Source organism: Salvelinus namaycush, unplaced genomic scaffold (genome assembly GCF_016432855.1).
Source record: "Salvelinus namaycush isolate Seneca unplaced genomic scaffold, SaNama_1.0 Scaffold1158, whole genome shotgun sequence".
Classification (NCBI taxonomy): domain Eukaryota; kingdom Metazoa; phylum Chordata; class Actinopteri; order Salmoniformes; family Salmonidae; genus Salvelinus; species Salvelinus namaycush.
In genome coordinates this window covers 1-21,013 of record NW_024057851.1, presented here as the reverse complement: position 1 = coordinate 21,013, position 21,013 = coordinate 1, and the positions used below count along the sequence as shown (strand labels likewise).

At 46.7% G+C, this 21,013-nt stretch overlaps 1 protein-coding gene across 1 annotated transcript; it reads right to left on the bottom strand.

Annotated features, from left to right (window-relative positions):
* Nucleotides 1–11,519: 11,519 nt before the first annotated feature.
* Nucleotides 11,520–20,131, bottom strand: LOC120035935 (dystrophin-like; the record flags this gene model as incomplete). The annotated part of the gene is made up of 5 exons (XM_038982415.1): nt 11,520–12,822; nt 14,311–14,400; nt 14,619–14,733; nt 19,010–19,253; nt 19,973–20,131. Coding segments are annotated over 5 exons (706 nt in total), but the record flags the coding sequence as incomplete, so codon positions are not given.
* Nucleotides 20,132–21,013: the final 882 nt, after the last annotated feature.

Genomic DNA, 21,013 nt, shown 5'->3' with positions numbered 1-21,013 from the left:
CTCCTGTACCTGGTCCTCTTCCTGTACCTGGTCCTGTCTCAACATGTTGTCCTCCTCCTGTATCTGGTCATGTCTCAACATGTTGTCCTCCTCCTCCTGTACCTGGTCCTCCTCCTGTACCTGGTCATGTCTCAACATGTTGTCCTCTTCCTGTACCTGGTCCTGCCTCAACATGTTGTCCTCTTCCTGTACCTGGTCCTGTCTCAACATGTTGTCCTCCTCCTGTACCTGGTCCTCTTCCTGTACCTGGTCCTGCCTCAACATGTTGTCCTCCTCCTGTACCTGGTCCTGTCTCAACATGTTGTCCTCTTCCTGTACCTGGTCCTGCCTCAACATGTTGTCCTCCTCCTGTACCTGGTCCTGTCTCAACATGTTGTCCTCCTCCTGTACCTGGTCCTGTCTCAACATGTTGTCCTCTTCCTGTACCTGGTCCTGTCTCAACATGTTGTCCTCCTCCTGTACCTGGTCCTGTCTCAACATGTTGTCCTCCTCCTGTACCTGGTCCTGTCTCAACATGTTGTCCTCTTCCTGTACCTGGTCCTGCCTCAACATGTTGTCCTCTTCCTGTACCTGGTCCTGTCACAACATGTTGTCCTCCTCCTGTACCTGGTCCTGCCTCAACATGTTGTCCTCCTCCTGTACCTGGTCCTGTCTCAACATGTTGTCCTCCTCCTGTACCTGGTCCTGCCTCAACATGTTGTCCTCCTCCTGTACCTGGTCCTCTCCTGTACCTGGTCCTGCCTCAACATGTTGTCCTCCTCCTGTACCTGGTCCTCTCCTGTACCTGGTCCTGCCTCAACATGTTGTCCTCTTCCTGTACCTGGTCCTCTCCTGTACCTGGTCCTGCCTCAACATGTTGTCCTCCTCCTGTACCTGGTCCTCTCCTGTACCTGGTCCTGCCTCAACATGTTGTCCTCTTCCTGTACCTGGTCCTGTCTCAACATGTTGTCCTCCTCCTGTACCTGGTCCTGTCTCAACATGTTGTCCTCCTCCTGTACCTGGTCCTGTCTCAACATGTTGTCCTCTTCCTGTACCTGGTCCTCTCCTGTACCTGGTCCTGTCTCAACATGTTGTCCTCCTCCTGTACCTGGTCATGTCTCAACATGTTGTCCTCGTCCTGTACCTGGTCCTGCCTCAACATGTTGTCCTCTTCCTGTACCTGGTCATGTCTCAACATGTTGTCCTCCTCCTGTACCTGGTCATGTCTCAACATGTTGTCCTCTTCCTGTACCTGGTCCTGCCTCAACATGTTGTCCTCTTCCTGTACCTGGTCCTCCTCCTGTACCTGGTCCTGCCTCAACATGTTGTCCTCTTCCTGTACCTGGTCCTGCCTCAACATGTTGTCCTCTTCCTGTACCTGGTCCTGCCTCAACATGTTATCCTCCTCCTGTACCTGGTCCTGTCTCAACATGTTGTCCTCCTCCTGTACCTGGTCCTGTCTCAACATGTTGTCCTCCTCCTGTACCTGGTCATGTCTCAACATGTTGTCCTCCTCCTGTACCTGGTCCTGCCTCAACATGTTGTCCTCTTCCTGTACCTGGTCATGTCTCAACATGTGGTCCTCCTCCTGTACCTGGTCCTCTCCTGTACCTGGTCCTGCCTCAACATGTTGTCCTCCTCCTGTACCTGGTCATGTCTCAACATGTTGTCCTCTTCCTGTACCTGGTCCTGCCTCAACATGTTGTCCTCTTCCTGTACCTGGTCATGTCTCAACATGTTGTCTTCCTCCTGTACCTGGTCCTGCCTCAACATGTTGTCCTCCTCCTGTACCTGGTCATGTCTCAACATGTTGTCCTCCTCCTGTACCTGGTCCTGTCTCAACATGTTGTCCTCTTCCTGTACCTGGTCCTCTCCTGTACCTGGTCATGTCTCAACATGTTGTCCTCCTCCTGTACCTGGTCCTGTCTCAACATGTTGTCCTCCTCCTGTACCTGGTCCTGTCTCAACATGTTGTCCTCCTCCTGTACCTGGTCCTGTCTCAACATGTTGTCCTCTTCCTGTACCTGGTCCTCTCCTGTACCTGGTCATGTCTCAACATGTTGTCCTCCTCCTGTACCTGGTCCTGTCTCAACATGTTGTCCTCCTCCTGTACCTGGTCCTGCCCCAACATGTTGTCCTCTTCCTGTACCTGGTCATGTCTCAACATGTTGTCCTCCTCCTGTACCTGGTCATGTCTCAACATGTTGTCCTCCTCCTGTACCTGGTCCTGTCTCAACATGTTGTCCTCCTCCTGTACCTGGTCATGTCTCAACATGTTGTCCTCCTCCTCCTGTACCTGGTCATGTCTCAACATGTGGTCCTCCTCTTCCTGTACCTGGTCCTCTCCTGTACCTGGTCATGTCTCAACATGTTGTCCTCCTCCTGTACCTGGTCCTGTCTCAACATGTTGTCCTCCTCTTGTACCTGGTCCTGTCTCAACATGTTGTCCTCTTCCTGTACCTGGTCATGTCTCAACATGTTGTCCTCTTCATGTACCTGGTCCTGTCTCAACATGTTGTCCTCATCCTCTACCTGGTCCTGTCTCAACATGTTGTCCTCTTCCTGTACCTGGTCCTCCTCCTGTACCTGGTCATGTCTCAACATGTAGTCCTCCTCCTCCTGTACCTGGTCATGTCTCAACATGTGGTCCTCCTCTTCCTGTACCTGGTCCTCTCCTGTACCTGGTCATGTCTCAACATGTTGTCCTCCTCCTGTACCTGGTCCTGTCTCAACATGTTGTCCTCCTCCTGTACCTGGTCCTGTCTCAACATGTTGTCCTCCTCCTGTACCTGGTCATGTCTCAACATGTTGTCCTCCTCCTGTACCTGGTCCTGTCTCAACATGTTGTCCTCCTCCTGTACCTGGTCCTCCTCCTGTACCTGGTCATGTCTCAACATGTTGTCCTCCTCCTCCTGTACCTGGTCATGTCTCAACATGTTGTCCTCCTCCTGTACCTGGTCATGTCTCAACATGTTGTCCTCGTCCTGTACCTGGTCATGTCTCAACATGTTGTCCTCGTCCTGTACCTGGTCATGTCTCAACATGTTGTCCTCCTCCTGTACCTGGTCATGTCTCAACATGTTGTCCTCTTCCTGTACCTGGTCCTGTCTCAACATGTTGTCCTCCTCCTCCTGTACCTGGTCATGTCTCAACATGTGGTCCTCCTCTTCCTGTACCTGGTCCTCTCCTGTACCTGGTCATGTCTCAACATGTTGTCCTCCTCCTGTACCTGGTCCTGTCTCAACATGTTGTCCTCCTCCTGTACCTGGTCCTCCTGTACCTGGTCATGTCTCAACATGTGGTCCTCCTCCTGTACCTGGTCATGTCTCAACATGTGTTCCTCCTCCTGTACCTGGTCCCGTCTCAACATGTGGTCCTCCTCCTGTACCTGGTCCTCCTGTACCTGTTCCTGTCTCAACATGTCCTCCTCCTCCTGTACCTGGTCCTGTCTCAACATGTTGTCCTCCTCCTGTACCTGGTCCTGTCTCAACATGTTGTCCTCCTCCTGTACCTGGTCCTGTCTCAACATGTGGTCCTCTTCCTGTACCTGGTCCTCCTGTACCTGGTCATGTCTCAACATGTTGTCCTCCTCCTGTACCTGGTCATGTCTCAACATGTTGTCCTCCTCCTCCTGTACCTGGTCCTGTCTCAACATGTTGTCCTCCTCCTCCTGTACCTGGTCCTGTCTCAACATGTGGTCCTCCTCCTGTACCTGGTCCTGTCTCAACATGTTGTCCTCCTCCTGTACCTGGTCCTCCTCCTGTACCTCCTCCTGTACCTGGTCCTGTCTCAACATGTTGTCCTCCTCCTGTACCTGGTCCTCCTTCTGTACCTCCTCCTGTACCAGGTCCTGTCTCAACATGTGGTCCTCCTCCTCCTGTTACTGGTATTGTAGGAGTACATGGAGCAGGTTGTCCAGAGAGAGAACCTGACAGAGAAGATGCAGCTGAATGACCCTCGTACTGAGGAGGAGAAGGTCCACGCTGCTGACCTGCTCAAACTGGTTCTGGTCAGTCAGTACACACACACACATACAAACACACACACACACACACACACACACACACACACACACACACACACACACACACACACACACACACACATACACATACAAACACACACACACGTACTGAGGAGGAGAAGATCCACGCTGCTGACCTGCTCAAACTGGTTCTGGTCAGTCAGTACACACACACACACACACACACACACACACACACACACACACACACACACACACACACACATACAAACACACACACACACGTACTGAGGAGGAGAAGATCCACGCTGCTGACCTGCTCAAACTGGTTCTGGTCAGTCAGTACACACACACACACACACACACACACACACACACACATACAAACACACACACACGTACTGAGGAGGAGAAGGTCCACGCTGCTGACCTGCTCAAACTGGTTCTGGTCAGTCAGTACACACACACACACACACACACACACAAACACATACACATACAAACACTCACACACACACACACGTACTGAGGAGGAGAAGGTCCATGCTGCTGACCTGCTCAAATTTGGCCGAATTACTCAGGTGCTGTAGTATTCTGTGACATCATGTCCATTTTTTCCTCCTCAGTCACTTCCAGAGTCAGAGCACCCCACTATAGAGAACAGAATCTGCCCCGGTGAGTCCTTCATTTTGGCTTGGCACTTTTATGGGGCTTGGAGATGATTTCCTAGCTGTAGCAATGAATTGGATAAGGGAAAAGGAATGGTGAGTTGAATAGGGAGTGTGTTTGTGTTTGTTCCACCTCAGTGGATGCAGCCACCCTGTACATCCAGGCAGTGAAGACTCCAGCCCTGCAGACAGAGGCCTCGCTCTCAGAGAAACACACAGACAGGTGGGTCAGAACTAGCCTGGTCCTAGATCAGTATCAGAACTAGCCTGGTCCTAGATCAGTATCAGAACTAGCCTGGTCCTAGATCAGTATCAGAACTAGCCTGGTCCTAGATCTGTATCATAACTAGCCTGGTCCTAGATCAGTATCAGAACTAGCCTGGTCCTAGATCAGTATCAGAACTAGCCTGGTCCTAGATCTGTATCATAACTAGCCTGGTCCTAGATCAGTATCAGAACTAGCCTGGTCCTAGATCAGTATCAGAACTAGCCTGGTCCTAGATCAGTATCAGAACTAGCCTGGTCCTAGATCTGTATCATAACTAGCCTGGTCCTAGATCAGTATCAGAACTAGCCTGGTCCTAGATCAGTATCAGAACTAGCCTGGTCCTAGATCAGTATCAGAACTAGCCTGGCCCTAGATCAGTATCAGAACTAGCCTGGTCCTAGATCAGTATCATAACTAGCCTGGCCCTAGATCAGTATCAGAACTAGCCTGGTCCTAGATCAGTATCAGAACTAGCCTGGCCCTAGATCAGTATCAGAACTAGCCTGGTCCTAGATCAGTATCAGAACTAGCCTGGTCCTAGATCAGTATCAGAACTAGCCTGGCCCTAGATCAGTATCAGAACTAGCCTGGTCCTAGATCAGTATCAGAACTAGCCTGGTCCTAGATCAGTATCAGAACTAGCCTGGTCCTAGATCAGTATCAGAACTAGCCTGGTCCTAGATCAGTATCAGAACTAGCCTGGTCCTAGATCAGTATCAGAACTAGCCTGGTCCTAGATCTGTATCATAACTAGCCTGGTCCTAGATCAGTATCAGAACTAGCCTGGTCCTAGATCAGTATCAGAACTAGCCTGGTCCTAGATCAGTATCAGAACTAGCCTGGTCCTAGATCAGTATCAGAACTAGCCTGGTCCTAGATCAGTATCAGAACTAGCCTGGTCCTAGATCAGTATCATAACTAGCCTGGTCCTAGATCTGTATCATAACTAGATCTGTATCATAACTAGCCTGGTCCTAGATCAGTATCATAACTAGCCTGGTCCTAGATCAGTATCAGAACTAGCCTGGTCCTAGATCAGTATCATAACTAGCCTGGTCCTAGATCAGTATCAGAACTAGCCTGGTCCTAGATCAGTATCATAACTAGCCTGGTCCTAGATCAGTATCAGAACTAGCCTGGTCCTATATCAGTATCAGAACTAGCCTGGTCCTAGATCAGTATCAGAACTAGCCTGGTCCTAGATCAGTATCATAACTAGATCTGTATAATAACTAGATCTGTATCATAACTAGATCTGTATCATAACTAGATCTGCATCGTAACTAGCCTGATCCTAGATCTGTATCATAACTAGATCTGTATCATAACTAGATCTGTATCGTAACTAGCCTGATCCTAGATCTGTATCATAACTAGATCAGTATCATAACTAACCTGATCCTAGATCTGTATCGTAACTAGCCTGATCCTAGATCTGTATCATAACTAGATCTGTATCATAACTAACCTGGTCCTAGATCTGTATCGTAACTAGCCTGATCCTAGATCTGTATCATAACTAGATCTGTATCATAACTAGATCTGTATCATAACTAGATCTGTATCGTAACTAGCCTGATCCTAGATCTGTATCATAACTAGATCTGTATCATAACTAGATCTGTATCATAACTAACCTGATCCTAGATCTGTATCATAACTAGATCTGTATCATAACTAACCTGATCCTAGATCTGTATTGTAACTAGCCTGATCCTAGATCTGTATCATAACTAGATCTGTATCATAACTAACCTGGTCCTAGATCTGTATCGTAACTAGCCTGATCCTAGATCTGTATCATAACTAGATCTGTATCATAACTAGATCTGTATCGTAACTAGCCTGATCCTAGATCTGTATCATAACTAGATCTGTATCATAACTAGATCTGTATCATAACTAGATCTGTATCATAACTAACCTGATCCTAGATCTGTATCATAACTAGATCTGTATCATAACTAACCTGATCTGTAGGTCATCTTTCTCATGAGTCTCTTATTAGTAGGTGTCTTATTTTCCCCTGTACTAATGGGTTCAGTTAAGCTATGAACATAAATATCTCCAGCTTTGAACCTTTTCCATTATCTCCTCATCATAATACAATCTCCTGTTTTACAGCTTCAGTGAAGAGGAACCGATGTGGAAGAGCAGGATAGAGCAACACAGGTAACTAACTAACTGCTCTGTGTTATAGAGCTGACATAGTGGACATTCACATCTTTTCCCAGGAATATTTATGTTATTAATGAATGTTTTAATGTTGCTGTACTGTTCAGACAGGAGCTGGACGAGGAGAAGGTTTACAGAGAGGCTCTAAGGAACAGAATCATTCCTCCTTATTTCCACTCAGAGAAAGAAGCAGCTTTTGAGTACTCGGAGGTGACACAGCTTTCTCATCAATGGATTGTATTCAGCACAGCTACGTAATGCCTGTTACCAGTTCCATTAGATTCATTAATACGCATCCATTGTCGCACAGCCCAGCCAGTCAATTTATAAACTTAATCTCAACTGGAAAAAAGCGTCTAGACAATATTTCCCAATGCTACTAGCCTAGCATTTGGTTTGGTACAGAGGAGGTTAATATAAGCTGCACTGTGTGCCTCTCTCTCTGTTGTCTCTCTGTTGCAGATTGTATTCAGCTCAGCTACTGTACGTATATAAAACAAACTCTCTGGGTTTTCCCGTCAGGTCCCTGATATGAGATCTCTGTCTCAGGACCTTCCTCCATTCCCCAAGACTCCCAACTCCCAGAACTACCTCAAGGATGCCCCTCGAGAGACAGGTTAAAGCTAGGCGACATTTATAACAATACTAATGATATTGATTATACAGTATTGAAGCATTGTGTCATTGTATCCTTCATTAAGAAAGTGACCCTGTTTTGCATGTTATTTGTTTTTGTGTGTGTTCTTGAAGCAGCCCAACGACCTTTGAACCCCACGCCCTCTCACGCAGCAGGAAGTGATGCGCTGCCTAGGAGACCCACCAACCCCACCCCTCAAACTGCAGGTCTGCTCAGTACATGACTTAGACTTGGGTTAGTGTTAGGGTAAGAATGGTGACAGCTAGTCTTACTGGGGTTCGAGTCATAACGAAAAAGACATTACAGACACATGACTTTACAATTTGCATAAATTTAAAAACCTTAATGTGTGTGTGTGCGTGTGTGTGTGCATCTATCAGTTACACATACATGTCAGTACTTACACACAACAAGTATGTATGTACTGTGGCGTTGTGCCGTGAGGTATTGCTTTATTCGTTTTTCTGGATCTGTGGACGTTCGTGTTTCTGGATACCTGGTGGCATGTCTGGTAGGCAGGGTTCGCACAAGGTGCTTGAATTTGTCCTGGACCTGGGGACTTTGAAAAGACCCCTGGTGGCATGTCTGGTAGGCAGGGTTCGCACAAGGTGCTTGAATTTGGCACTCTGAAATTCAAGTACTGGAATACCTTGAAAATCAGACATTTACTCAAGTTGGTAGTTAAAAGTTGTCCCACCTTGCCTTCTAAAGATGAATGCACTAACTGTAAGTGGCTCTGGATAAGAGTGTCTGCTGAATGACTAACATGCCAAATAGCATTCTATTTGGTCAAACACCATTTTCCCAACAGTTTGCAGACTCCTACTGTATATAAATCAGTCACCTCATCACGGTCTTGTATCTGTTACTCTGTTACTGATATGTAGATCTGTGTGTGTTCTCCTGTAGGGGACGGCTCTCATGGTGTCTCTACAGGGAAGCAGCAGCATGGCGGTGGTATTGAGCCTGGCAGTACCCAGGTGGACGTGGCAGGGAACCCACGCAGACACAGAGTCAAGCTGCCAGCCTCCATCCTCAGCTCCAAACCCTTCAGCGTGCCCAACCAGCAGGTAACACGCACGCACGCACTCACACACACACACACACACACACACACACGGGTGCACACACTAGTGTTCCTCACCCACCCAGTGAGAGGTGCATATGTCGATTGAGGAAATGTTTGTGACTGTAGGTGTGAATGTTGTGAATTGATGGGAGTGGGCTGGGGGACATATGGGAAGTGGGTGACTGGGGCCTTAGATATAATCTGTATCATGGAAGATCTGAGCTCTAGCGCCATTGAAATTTAAAGGGCAGTGTTCACGGAGACTGCTTTCACGGGAAACACTGCATATGTCGGATCAGTCAGAAATGACCTTTCACATTTTAGTGCTGCTATAACGTGGATCTTTCGCGATATGGATTTAGATGCCACAAGACGTCTTCTAGACGCCACAAGACGGTGTTATCCTGCTGAGCTAAAGCCTAGGCTGTAGCCCAGGGAGCTAACACAAGTCTTCTGGTCGGTTAACACTAATGTATCTGTCCTGCCAGTTCAATAAGTCATAGCTTACTGAGCTAGAGCCTAGGCATTACCATGGGGACCTAACACGAGTCTGGCTCTCAGTTCCTGTGTGTAGAGGAGCCGGTGAGGAGGAAGGTGAAGACTGCGTCTGTGACGGGGGGGCAGCTCGTCCCACGGGGGTTTGAGCTCCTCCCAGCAGAGGTCCAGTTTGGGGCCCTAAAGGAGGGCTGCACCTACAGCGTCCCCGTGCTCATGAAGAACGTGGGCTTCCACACCTGCAGGTCAGACCAGACACATAGATAGAAATAGATCCATGAACAATTAGTGTGGCTGTTTGTGGACATGTCTGTCCAAGATGGTGGTGCAGTGAAAATGACAAGGTTTAAGGTCTTGGTCGTCAGGGTGTGTTCTTCTCCGTCTATGTTCTGGTAAGTTCAGCGACTGTTCTGTGTTGTGGTACTTTAGGTTCAGTGTGAAACAGCCGTCCCCTGGTACTGGAATCAGAGTCATCTACACCCCTGGACCTGTGAGTTCTACTGAGCAGAGTGATAGTTACCGTAGTCAGCTATTCACTTCCTGATATGACTAAATTGACCCCTGACCTTTGTTGCAGGTGGCTGCTGGGATGAAGACTGAGCTTCAGGTGGAGCTGTGTGCCATGCCTATAGGTCTGGAGGAGTCTGCAGAGGGAGAGGTCTACATCTCCCACCACATCCACATCAAGACTGAGACTGAGATCTTCTACCTGCCTGTCTTAGCTAATATCCTTCTCAAATGGCTTCTAGTCCCATTTTATTTAGTCCCCTACGGATAACTTCCTAGGGTTATCAATATTTCCTATAGAGTTGGTAGCCTCAGTGATGTTTTCATTGTGCAGTGAGAGATCTACAACTAGTAGTGTAATGGTTATGGTTATAGAATAGCTAAAGTGAGGACATGATTGGTTTTTAGAGTTAATGGCAAAGGTCAAAGTTTCTCTCAGTGAAAGCAGTTTCTCTCAGTCTCTGTTGTCCCCTCCTTAACAAGTGGTCTCACCCATCCTCCCCGAGCGTCTGTATGACACCAGGACCAAGGATCATACCAACGGGCTCCAGACAGGGGTATCCAAGGTCCGCCTCATCTCCTCCACCCCCTCAGTCAGACGTGGAGTGGTCCTCCCTCGCAGACCTCTTCTCTCCACCATCTGAACACTGGAACTAATCACTCTCTAGAATGCCCTTCAAGCCAATCAGAAACCAGTATTCAACAATGCCATGGTATAAGAACAGGAAGTCATGTCTAACGGATGCTAAGGGTTTTACAAACGTTCACTCCCCACTGAAACGTGATCTTTTCCTTCCACTTCCAGGTGAAATTCAATCAGACGGATTGAGACAACTTATATAAAACTACTTTCACCGTGTTTTAGTCACATACTGCCGTTGTTCGATGGCTGTTGAATAGAATACAATGAATCTTAGCAATAAAGAACCGTGATATAACACATTCCTTGTTTGTCCTGTGAGTGAGGTGGTGTGTGTGTGAAATGGCTTTAGAGAAAGACAAGGAGGAGCTCAAGTCAACATCACCGCTTTATTGATAGACACAGTAAAGCATTTTATAATACAGTAGTAAGGCATATATTTGGTGGAATTTGATATGTTGTGAAACAAATGAGTTATTGAAAAAGATGGATAATACAACTCCAGGGTTAGAAATGAATAACGCAGTGTATTGGATTAATGAATCATTATCTTTGATCATGCTGCTATACCATGGTGCAAAAACAAATACAAAGGTGTTGTCATGAAACTATAATATAATCATGAAGAATACCTTCAATTGGTTGGATTTTAAATAAGCATGGGAATATTTAATCAACTGTGATCTCACACACACTGACGCCCCACAGCATGCAATTCCATAAAGGAACACACAAATGAAACAAAACAAATGCATTATCACACAGAAGATCAACTCTAGTCTGTCCAGGATGAATAACAGTAGTGCACCCTGGTCCAGTTTCCTTAACATGTCTGACATTTCATTTCTATGTCTTAATGAACCGCTGAGGACAGTACAGTGTCTGTATCTGAACACATTCAGATTGGAGGGAGTCATTCCATTTCAAAACATGGATGGGTTCTTTAAGATGGCATCCAGCTACGCTGAGGACACTACAGTGTACGTATCTGGAGGGAGTCACTCCTCCATTTCAAAACATGGATGGTTTCTTTAAGATGGCATCCAGCTACGCTGCGGACACTACAGTGTACGTATCTGGAGGGAGTCATTCCATTTCAAAACATGGATGGATTCTTTAAGATGGCATCCAGCTACAGTAGAATATTTTCTGCACCTTCCTAGGAAGGGAAATAGGGGATGGATCAGAATGAAAAAGAATGTGAAAGTTGGGTTTTGACCAATTAAAACGAGGTAGAGCTTGCATTACCGGGCGTTCTAGAATCATACACTTGTATCTTAAAACACTCCCAATCACACTAGGAGAGAACTCAGATCAAATCAAATAGATTTCAAATCAATAAAATCATCTCAGGATTACAAACAGCTGAATGTCACACTGTACCGTAGCTCTATTTTAAATGGTATTAAATTAAATTCCATAATCCTACAAAAGCACTATGAATAGCTATTAAAACAGCACTATTACTTTCTTTCTGTCAGTGTTAAAGGCCCAATCCTTAATTTTAAAAACAACAATAACGGCTGTTAATGTCCCAGATTGGCCCTTTCAGTATGTGCTCTATGGGTCCTCATGGTAGATTCAACACATAGGAGTGGACCAGAGCTGCGGTGAATGCAGGCAAAGGGCATAGAATCATATTATGATCATCAAACAGACACTACTAAAGAAAAAGATGACCTATGACCTATGGATGGATGGATGGTTTGATAAACAACAAGAGGTGCATCAGCCCAAAGCAAAAGCTATAATGCAATGTGGAAAATAGATTACCTTCACACACGTCACACACACACACACACATCCTTGCGTACCAAGACACACACAAACGTGCATACATACACACAGTCAGTCTCTCTACGCTGAAAGGGTACAGGACGACTGCATTGCCTTTACAGTATATCATGTTTTGTTGTTATAATAAACATAGTTTTGTAATATAAAGCACCCTTATGTTTACAATCTTTCTTTTTGATACAAATGTTGTGAAATGCGCTCCATACAAAGACATGGAAATACGTTCACAAGATTTACACATACTTTTTCTTTCTCTTATTTTTTTTTATACAATTGCATAGAAGTTTAAAAACCTGCCTTTTGTTAATAAAACCATTTTCAATACGTTTAAGAAACTACTGAAATCTACAAGTTTTGTAATGCTGATCCTTCACAAAAATATATGTATTTTTCTCTTTGTAAACGTGTCCAATCCAGTTGTTTTGACTAGAAAATCATGCGGGGGGGGGGGGGGGGGGGGGGGGTTGGTTGGGGAGTGGGTAAGGGGCGGGCCCTCGTCTGCCGCTACTCGCCGTTCTGTTCGTCCGTCATCACGTTGACCAATGACTCCATGGCTCGACCCAGGTCATCTGCCATGTGGAACAGACTGCCTACACTCAGTCCTGGAGAGGAGGGACAGAAGGGACCGTCAGACAGACTAACAGACAGACTGACAGACAGACAGACACTCTCACCCAAATATTAAACACTATTGAATGCATTTCTTAAAATACTAAAGTAAACAACCCCTCCCCCTCGAACAAACACTAAATGCACCAAGAAATATGAGAGATAGGGAAGAATAGAGAGGAATAGAGAGGAATAGGGAAGAGAGGAATAGGGAAGAATAGAGAGGAATAGGGAAGAATAGAGAGGAATAGGGAAGAATAGAGAGGAATAGTGAGGAATAGAGAGGAATAGAGAGGAATAGAGAGGAATAGGGAAGAATAGAGAGGAATAGGGAAGAATAGAGAGGAATAGGGAGGAATAGAGAGGAATAGGGAGGAATAGAGAGGAATAGGAGGAATAGAGAGGAATAGGGAAGAATAGAGAGGAATAGAGAGGAATAGGGAAGAATAGAGAGGAATAGGGAAGAATAGGGAGGAATAGAGAGGGATAGGGAGGAATAGAGAGGAATAGGAGGAATAGAGAGGAATAGAGAGGAATAGGGAAGAGAGGAATAGGGAAGAGAGGAATAGGGAAGAATAGAGATGAATAGGGAAGAATAGAGAGGAATAGGGAAGAATAGAGAGGAATAGGGAGGAATAGAGAGGAATAGGAGGAATAGAGAGGAATAGAGAGGAATAGGGAAGAATAGAGAGGAATAGGGAGGAATAGAGAGGAATAGGGAGGAATAGAGAGGAATAGAGAGGGATGAAATAGAGAGAGGAGAGAAGAGGAGGGAGAACTGGCCAGGAGAGGAGGGTACAGTAGACGGGGCTGATGACCCCACTGACCTCTCATTGGTTTCCCCTTCGACCTCCTGGGTCACAGAAACAGAACAGGGAAGAAGGAAACAAAGAGAAAGGAGGGAACAATCAGAGGACTGAGAGGAAAAGGGTCCATGTACTTCAAGAGGTCAAAGTGTAGAATGAATAACAGTACTCAAGATGCCACTGAGGCTGATCCTACTGTTTAGATCATTAGGAGAATGAACCAGCTGGACTGGAGTTCTAATATGAGGTGATGGGTGCATCTATGGAAATTGATTGAGTGAGTAGGATGTCCGTGTGTGAGCGTGTTTGTGTGCGTGTGTGTGTGTGTGTGCGTCCTACCTCGGCTGTATGTGTGTCCTACCTTGGCTGTGTGTGTGTGTGTCCTACCTTGGCTATGTGTGTGTGTGCGCGTCCTACCTTGGCTGTGTGTGTGCGTGTGTGTGTGTGCGCGTCCTACCTTGGCTGTGTGTGTGTGCGTGTGTGTGTGTGTGTGTGTGCGCGGCCTACCTTGGCTGTGTGTGTGTGTGCGCGTCCTACCTTGGCTGTGTGTGTGTGTGTGTGTGTGTGTGTGTGTGTGTGTGTGTGTGTGTGTGTGTGTGTGTGTGTGTGTGTGTGTGTGTGTGTGTGTGTGTGTGTGTGTGTGCGTCCTACCTTGGCTGTGTGTGTGTGTCCTACCTTGGCTGTGTGGGAAGGAGTTGTTTAGCTGCTCCATCACCTCCTCTAGCCCCAATGCATCTTGGGACGGACTCGACAGCTCATCGTCACCTACAGCAAAGAAAATGATTACAACCAGTACAAAGACTTCATAGGGAAACTTATTTTTAAAACCAGTACAATGACTTCATAGGGAAACGTATTTTTAAAACCAGTACAGCATCAACCTGACCAGAGCGTCCCAACAGATGACATAACACTGTAGCAACCAGTCTGGTCCAGTGGGCTCATAGCTGGTGATATTGTGCTGAGTGGAGTTCCAGTCTCACCCATAGTCTCTGTAGTCTGGCTGCCTGCTACACGCATCAGAGGCAGACTGGTGTCAGAGCGCTGGGACGAGGTGGAGGGAGAGGACAGGGCTGTACCGTTCACCTTGGAGTCAGTCTGGAGACACACAGGAATTATCCCACACACTCATCAGTCTGGAGACAAAGGCATTATCCCACACACTCATCAGTCTGGAGACAGACATTATCCCACACACTCATCAGTCTGGAGACAGACACAGGCATTATCCCACACACTCATCAGTCTGGAGACAGACACAGGCATTATCCCACACACTCATCAGTCTGGAGACAGACATTATCCCACACACTCATCCGTCTGGAGACAGACACAGGCATTATCCCACACACTCATCAGTCTGGAGACAGACACAGGCATTATCCCACACACTCATCAGTCTGGAGACAGACACAGGCATTATCCCACACACTCATCAGTCTGGAGACAGACACAGGCATTATCCCACACGCTCATCAGTCTGGAGACAGACATGATCCCACACACTCATCAGTCTGGAGATAGACACAGGCATTATCCCACACACTCATCAGTCTGGAGACAGACACAGGCATTATCCCACACACTCATCAGTCTGGAGATAGACACAGGCATTATCCCACACACTCATCAGTCTGGAGATACACAGGCATTATCCCACACACTCATCCGTCTGGAGACAGACACAGGCATTATCCCACACACTCATCAGTCTGGAGACAGACACAGGCATTATCCCACACACTCATCAGTCTGGAGACAGACATTATCCCACACACTCATCAGTCTGGAGACAGACACATGCATTATCCCACACACTCATCAGTCTGGAGACAGACATTATCCCACACACTCATCCATCTGGAGACAGACACAGGCATTATCCCACACACTCATCAGTCTGGAGATACACAGGCATTATCCCACACACTCATCCGTCTGGAGACAGACACAGGCATTATCCCACACACTCATCAGTCTGGAGACAGACATTATCCCACACACTCATCAGTCTGGAGACAGACACATGCATTATCCCACACACTCATCAGTCTGGAGACAGACATTATCCCACACACTCATCCATCTGGAGACAGACACAGGCATTATCCCACACACTCATCAGTCTGGAGACAGACACAGGCATTATCCCACACACTCATCAGTCTGGAGACAGACACAGGCATTATCCCACACACTCATCAGTCTGGAGACAGACACAGGCATTATCCCACACACTCATCAGTTTGGAGATAGACACAGGCATTATCCCACACACTCATCAGTCTGGAGATAGACACAGGCATTATCCCACACACTCATCAGTCTGGAGACAGACACAGGCATTATCCCACACACTCATCAGTCTGGAGATAGACACAGGCATTATCCCACACACTCATCAGTCTGGAGATACACAGGCATTATCCCACACACTCATCCGTCTGGAGACAGACACAGGCATTATCCCACACACTCATCAGTCTGGAGACAGACACAGGCATTATCCCACACACTCATCAGTCTGGAGATAGACACAGGCATTATCCCACACACTCATCAGTCTGGAGATAGACACAGGCATTATCCCACACACTCATCAGTCTGGAGACAGACACAGGCATTATCCCACACACTCATCAGTCTGGAGATAGACACAGGCATTATCCCACACACTCATCAGTCTGGAGACAGACACAGGCATTATCCCACACACTCATCAGTCTGGAGACAGACACAGGCATTATCCCACACAGTCATCAGTCTGGAGATAGACACAGGCATTATCCCACACACTCATCCGTCTGGAGATAGACACAGGCATTATCCCACACACTCATCAGTCTGGAGACAGACACAGGCATTATCCCACACACTCATCAGTCTGGAGACAGACACAGGCATTATCCCACACTCATCAGTCTGGAGACAGACACAGCCATTATCCCACACACTCATCAGTCTGGAGACAGACACAGGCATTATCCCACACAGTCATCAGTCTGGAGATAGACACAGGCATTATCCCACACACTCATCAGTCTGGAGACAGACACAGGCATTATCCCACACACTCATCAGTCTGGAGATAGACACAGGCATTATCCCACACACTCATCAGTCTGGAGATAGACACAGTGTAACGGCAGTCTAAGTCGTCCTCCTCCTCAGACGAGGAGAGGCGAGAAGGATCTGAGGACCAATGTGCAGCGTGGTAATTTTCCATTATTTAATTAACACAAAACAAGACACTATACAAAATGACAAAACAAACTAACCGTCACAGTCCTAGCTGGTGCAGACAAAACACAAAGACAGGAAACAACCACCCACAATCCCCAACACAAAACAAGCCACCTATATATGATTCTCAATCAGGGACAACGATTGACAGCTGTCTCTGATTGAGAACCATATTAGGCTGGACACAGAAACAGACTAACTAGACACACAACATAGAATTCCCACCCAGCTCACATCCTGACCAACACTAAACAAGCAAAACACATAAGAACTCTGGACAGGACGTTACACACAGGCATTATCCCACACACTCATCAGTCTGGAGACAGACACAGGCATTATCCCACACACTCATCAGTCTGGAGACAGACACAGGCATTATCCCACACAGTCATCAGTCTGGAGACAGACACAGGCATTATCCCACACACTCATCAGTCTGGAGACAGGCATTATCCCACACACTCATCAGTCTGGAGACAGACACAGGCATTATCCCACACACTCATCAGTCTGGAGACAGACACAGGCATTATCCCACACACTCATCAGTCTGGAGACAGACACAGTGTATATACAACAGTATGTGGACATGTATAAAATCAAGCACACAACCATGCAACATTTCTGCCCTGCTAGAACTGCCCCGGTCAACTGTTGTTGTTATTGTGAAGTGGAAACATCTAGGAGCAACAACGGCTCAGCCGCGAAGTGGTAGGCCACACAAGCTCACAGAACAGGACCGCCGAGTGCTGAAGCACTTAGCGTGTAAAAATCATCTGTCCTCGGTTGCAACACTCACTACCAAGTTCCAGCACAAGAACTGTTTGTCGAGAGCTTTATAAAATGGGTTTTCATGGCTGAGCAGCAGCACACAAGCCTAAGATCACCATGCGCAATGCCAAGAGTCAGCTGGAGTGGTGTAAAGCTCGCCGCCATTGGACTCTGAAGCAGTGGAAACGCATTCTCTGGAGTGATGAATCATGCTTCACCATCTGTCATTCCAACGGACAAATCTGGGTGTGGTGGCTGCCAGGAGAACGCTACCTGCCCCAATGCATAGTGCCAACTGTTAAGTTTGGTGGAGGAGGAATAATGGTCTGGGACTGTTTTTCATGGTTCGGGCTACGCCCCTTAGTTCCAGTGAAGGAACAGCATACAATGACATTATAGACGATTCTGTGCTTCCAACTTTGTGGAGAAGGCCCTTTCCTGTTTCAGAATGACAATGCCCCAATGCACAAAGCAAGGTCCATACAGAAATGGTTTTCGAGATCGGTATGGAAGAACTTGACTGGCCTGCACAGAGAACCTGACCTTAACACCATTGAACACCTTTGGGATGAATTGGAATGCCGACTGCGAGCCAGTCCTAATCACCCAACACCAGTGTCCAACCTCAGTAATGCTCTTGTGGCTGAATGGAAGCAAGTCCCTGCAGCAGTGTTCCAACATCTAGTGGAAAGTCTTCCCAGAAGAGTGGAGGCAGTTATAGCAGCAGAGGGGGGACCAACTCCATATTAATGTCTATGATTTTGGAATGAGATGTTCAACGAGCAGGTGTCCACAGTCTTTTGGTCATGTAGGATAGATGGATAGATAGACAAACAGACAGAGTCATTATAACTGGTTTTGGACTCTGTGTCTGGTGTGATCTGGTGTGTGTGCTCGCATGTGTGTGTCCTTTCTGTATACTGCGTGTATACTGTGTGTATAGTGTGTGTATACTGTGTGTGTGTGTATACTGCGTGTATACTGTGTGTATAGTGTGTGTGTATACTGTGTGTGTGTGTGTGTGTATACTGTGTGTATACTGTGTGTATAGTGTGTGTGTATACTGTGTGTATAGTGTGTGTATAGTGTGTGTGTGTATACTGTGTGTATAGTGTGTGTATACTGTGTGTATACTGTGTGTATAGTGTGTGTGTGTGTGTATACTGTGTGTACAGTGTGTATACTGTGTGTACAGTGTGTATACTGTGTGTATACAGTGTGTATAGTGTGTGTATACAGTGTGTATAGTGTGTGTATACTGTGTGTATAGTGTGTGTGTGTATACTGTGTGTACAGTGTGTATACAGTGTGTATACTGTGTGTATAGTGTGTGTGTGTACAGTGTGTGTTTCAGTACCTGTTCCAGTAGCTGTCTGAGTCGGTATAGCTGTGACTCCAGTTGTTTGTTATGGTCCTCCAGGATCTGCATGCGAGCCTCCAGCCGTCCTTTGTGCTGCCTCAGCAGTTTGGCCTCGGCGATCAGCTCGGCGTCCCGGGGGCTCTGGGGCGAAGCGGGCAGCATCTCCGGGGGTGAGGGGAGCGGGGACAGACCCTTGTGGTCGTGGGCCTTCTTCAACTTGTCATACTCAGCCTGTAGCTTCCTGAGAGGGAGCGGACAGCGGTTAAGAGCGTTGGGCCAGTAACCGAAAGGTCAGGTCCCTTCGAATCCCCGAGCCGACTAGGTGAAAAATCTGTTGATATGCCCTTGAGCAAGGCACTTGACTGACATGTACACAACGGGACTCGACTCTAGCCTAAAATCCAGAATCTGTTTTCTAACATTCCACTCCGTGATTTACCAAGGAGTTGAATATTACCTCAAACAGACTGGTACCCAGGCTAACTCAGCTCAGTCTAGTCAATTAATCCCTCAATCAAATTATTTTGTATCTGTTTTACAACAACATCAGTCACAAAGTGCTTTACAGTAACCTGGCCTAGATCCAAAAACCTCACTATCAACTCAGTTTCCACTAGTTACCACAGCCACAAAGTCAAAATTGGCTATAATATCGTCAAATTTCATGATAACAAAAATTTCCTTTTAGGTTTTAATTTAAGGTTAGGCATAAGGTTAGCAGTGTTGTTAAGGTTAGGGTTAGGTTTAAAATTAGATTAAAAAAAATAAAATAGGTGGGGTTTATGACTTTGTGGCTGTGGTTACTAGTGACGACCTATCATCCCACAAGACAACCGTAAACCGACTGTCTGACAACTGTAGAATCGTCTGGATCCAACATGGACGTTCGATGGAGAAGCTTGTCTATATCAGTTTGTCTGTGGATCAGTTGGTATGAATGTGTCACACTGTTCCCCTCACCTGTTGTCTGACTCCAGGTCATTGAGCACCCGCTCCAGCTCCCCCTTCTCCTCACTCTCCATGGAGATGAGGATCTGGGCGGGGCTGCGTGGCTGGCTGAGGGGAGAGCCCTGGTTCAGACTCTGACAGTAGTGCTGAATCAACAGGTGTTCATCATCACTACAGTGATAGAAGGAGGGAGGGAGAAGGAGAGGGGGGGACATACACACAGAGAGGTTGCTATTAGCTGCCAGTCACACCTAACAGCCTCACAACGGCCAGTCAGTCAACTAACAACATTCCTTTTCAGTGCCACAAAGACAGAGAGCCACAGAGACAGAGTGGAGACAACCAGCTATAAATTGACACATTTACCACAGATTGTTGTTCAGTATTCAATTATATTTGATTCAATTCAATGTTCAATTATCCACTCTGACAAATACTTATCCTTTGAGATGTAGACCTGTTGGCTTGGGGGTAGGGTTAACATTGTGATATCATTCTGGCTGATGGCTTGGGGGTAGGGTTAACGTTGTGATATCATTCTGGCTGATGGCTTGGGGGTAGGGTTAACATTGTGATATCATTCTGTCTGTTGGCTTGGGGGTAGGGTTAACATTGTGATATCATTCTGGCTGATGGCTTGGGGGTAGGGTTAACGTTGTGATATCATTCTGGCTGATGGCTTGGGGGTAGGGTTAACGTTGTGATATCATTCTGGCTGATGGCTTGGGGGTAGGGTTAACATTGTGATATCATTCTGGCTGATGGCTTGGGGGTAGGGTTAAAGTTGTGATATCATTCTGGCTGATGGCTTGGGGGTAGGGTTAACGTTGTGATATCATTCTGGCTGATGGCTTGGGGGTAGGGTTAACGTTGTGATATCATTCTGGCTGATGGCTTGGGGGTAGGGTTAACGTTGTGATATCATTCTGGCTGATGGCTTGGGGGTAGGGTTAACGTTGTGATATCATTCTGGCTGATGGCTTGGGGTAGGGTTAACGTTGTGATATCATTCTGGCTGATGGCTTGGGGGTAGGGTTAACGTTTGATATCATT